The sequence below is a fragment of the Myotis davidii genome, unplaced genomic scaffold, assembly GCF_000327345.1.
Source record: "Myotis davidii unplaced genomic scaffold, ASM32734v1 scaffold79, whole genome shotgun sequence".
Taxonomy (NCBI): domain Eukaryota; kingdom Metazoa; phylum Chordata; class Mammalia; order Chiroptera; family Vespertilionidae; genus Myotis; species Myotis davidii.
Window position 1 is genome coordinate 1,514,300 of NW_006294339.1, and position 1,639 is coordinate 1,515,938.

Genomic DNA, 1,639 nt, shown 5'->3' on the forward strand with positions numbered 1-1,639 from the left:
CGCAGTTTTAATAAACATACTCTCAAAGTGACCTGGACTCAGGCTGTGAAATCTTTCCTACACAAAGTCAAGAACGTACCCACTACAGACTGGTCTAAGGCAGACCCACTCCAAGCTGGGCCCATGGAGTGGGTCTGCCTTGGAGTAGGTCTGGTACCCAACAGGTTGCAACACCAAGGGTAAAGAAGGGATCAGATTTCATGGTAAAGCATCTCAAGTCTGGGCTGAGATTTAGTGCCTTCTAAAATAGCTCACAAGCTTTCAAATTGTTATCCTGAAGCTTCCTGTTCCTCCATAAGAACTAATACAGGTGGGTGCTCAGTACACGTTGATGAGTGAATCAATGAAAGGGTAAATTAATCTGGGCTTCTAAATGTAACCCAATGATGACTGTCGGTAAGAAGCAATGGTGTAGGAAAAGAGTTGTGACCAAATGTCGCACAGTGTTCAAGATGAAGTATAAGCTCCTTACCGTTGCCCTGCTGTAAGTAAGTTACTGCCCCAGCCTGCCTCTCCAGCCATCTCTTCCCTTCTATGCATACTCTGTGTCTCATCCCAAACTATTCGCAGAGCCAAAATACATCATCTGGTTTCATGCTCCAGTGGCTTAACACCTATTGTTCCCTAAACCTAGAATACTCTTTCCTCCCCTCTTAATTTAGATAATTCTTATTTACCTTTCAAAGCTTGAGTCAAGTAGTACCTCTTCTAGGAAACTCTCTCTGACCGCTCCACTGGGCTGGATGCCTCCTTTGTGCTCTGGTAGGTGCCTGCTTCTTTTTATAAAAATATAGATCATATTTTTTTGCTGTTGTCTATCCTTTTCACCCACAATCCCTGAGCACCTTGAGGGCAAAGACTGTGTCTTATTTATTTCTGTATCCTCAGTGTCTAGCATACGGCATAACACAGAGGAAAGGCACGTGGTCCATGGAAAGAATGCATTGTAGAAGAGTTATTATCATTAGTCAGAGAATTTGCCACCCATAGAATTCCAGGTTTAAGAAGGGCTTTGTTACACCTGAAACTAATACAAAATAATATTGAATGGAAACTGTAATTTAAAAATTAAAAGAAGAGCTTTGCAAAACCTCATTTAATATTAGTTGAGGAATAAATTATTTACATGCATATGCCTTAGAAAAGGGATAGGACAATGAATAGTAGATGACAGGCAAGGATGCCTGGAAAAAAGTGAAATTTACACACACACACACACACACACACACATACACACAGCTCATGGCAGATGCATCACTTGTAGTACTTGGATGAATGACCCTCTATAGAAGGGTATCCTGGAGATAACGCCCTAATAGTCTGATTGGGGTGACTGTTCCAAACTAGCTGCCACATCTTCCTTTCTCCCATCCCACTGTGGCAGAGAGTAGCAGAAGGGTTAAAGGCAAAGGAAAAAATCCTCACACAAAATATGTGATCTGGACACACACACAGCTCATGGCAGATGCATCATTTGTAGTACTTGGATGAATGACCTTCTATAGAAGGGTATCCTGGAGATAATGCCCTAATAGTCTGATTGGGGTGACTGTTCCAAACTAGCTGCCACATCTTCCTTTCTCCCATCCCACTGTGGCAGAGAGTAGCAGAAGGATTAAAGGCAAAGGAAAAAATCCTC

General features: G+C 42.3%; 1 protein-coding gene across 1 annotated transcript in view; it reads left to right on the top strand.

Annotated features, from left to right (window-relative positions):
- Positions 1-386: 386 nt before the first annotated feature.
- Positions 387-1,639, top strand: part of ZYG11B (zyg-11 family member B, cell cycle regulator) — a 99,065-nt gene continuing 97,812 nt past the window's right edge. The window contains 1 exon segment of the mRNA XM_015566986.1: positions 387-484. Within this exon segment, the coding sequence (XP_015422472.1) occupies positions 387-484 (98 nt within the window).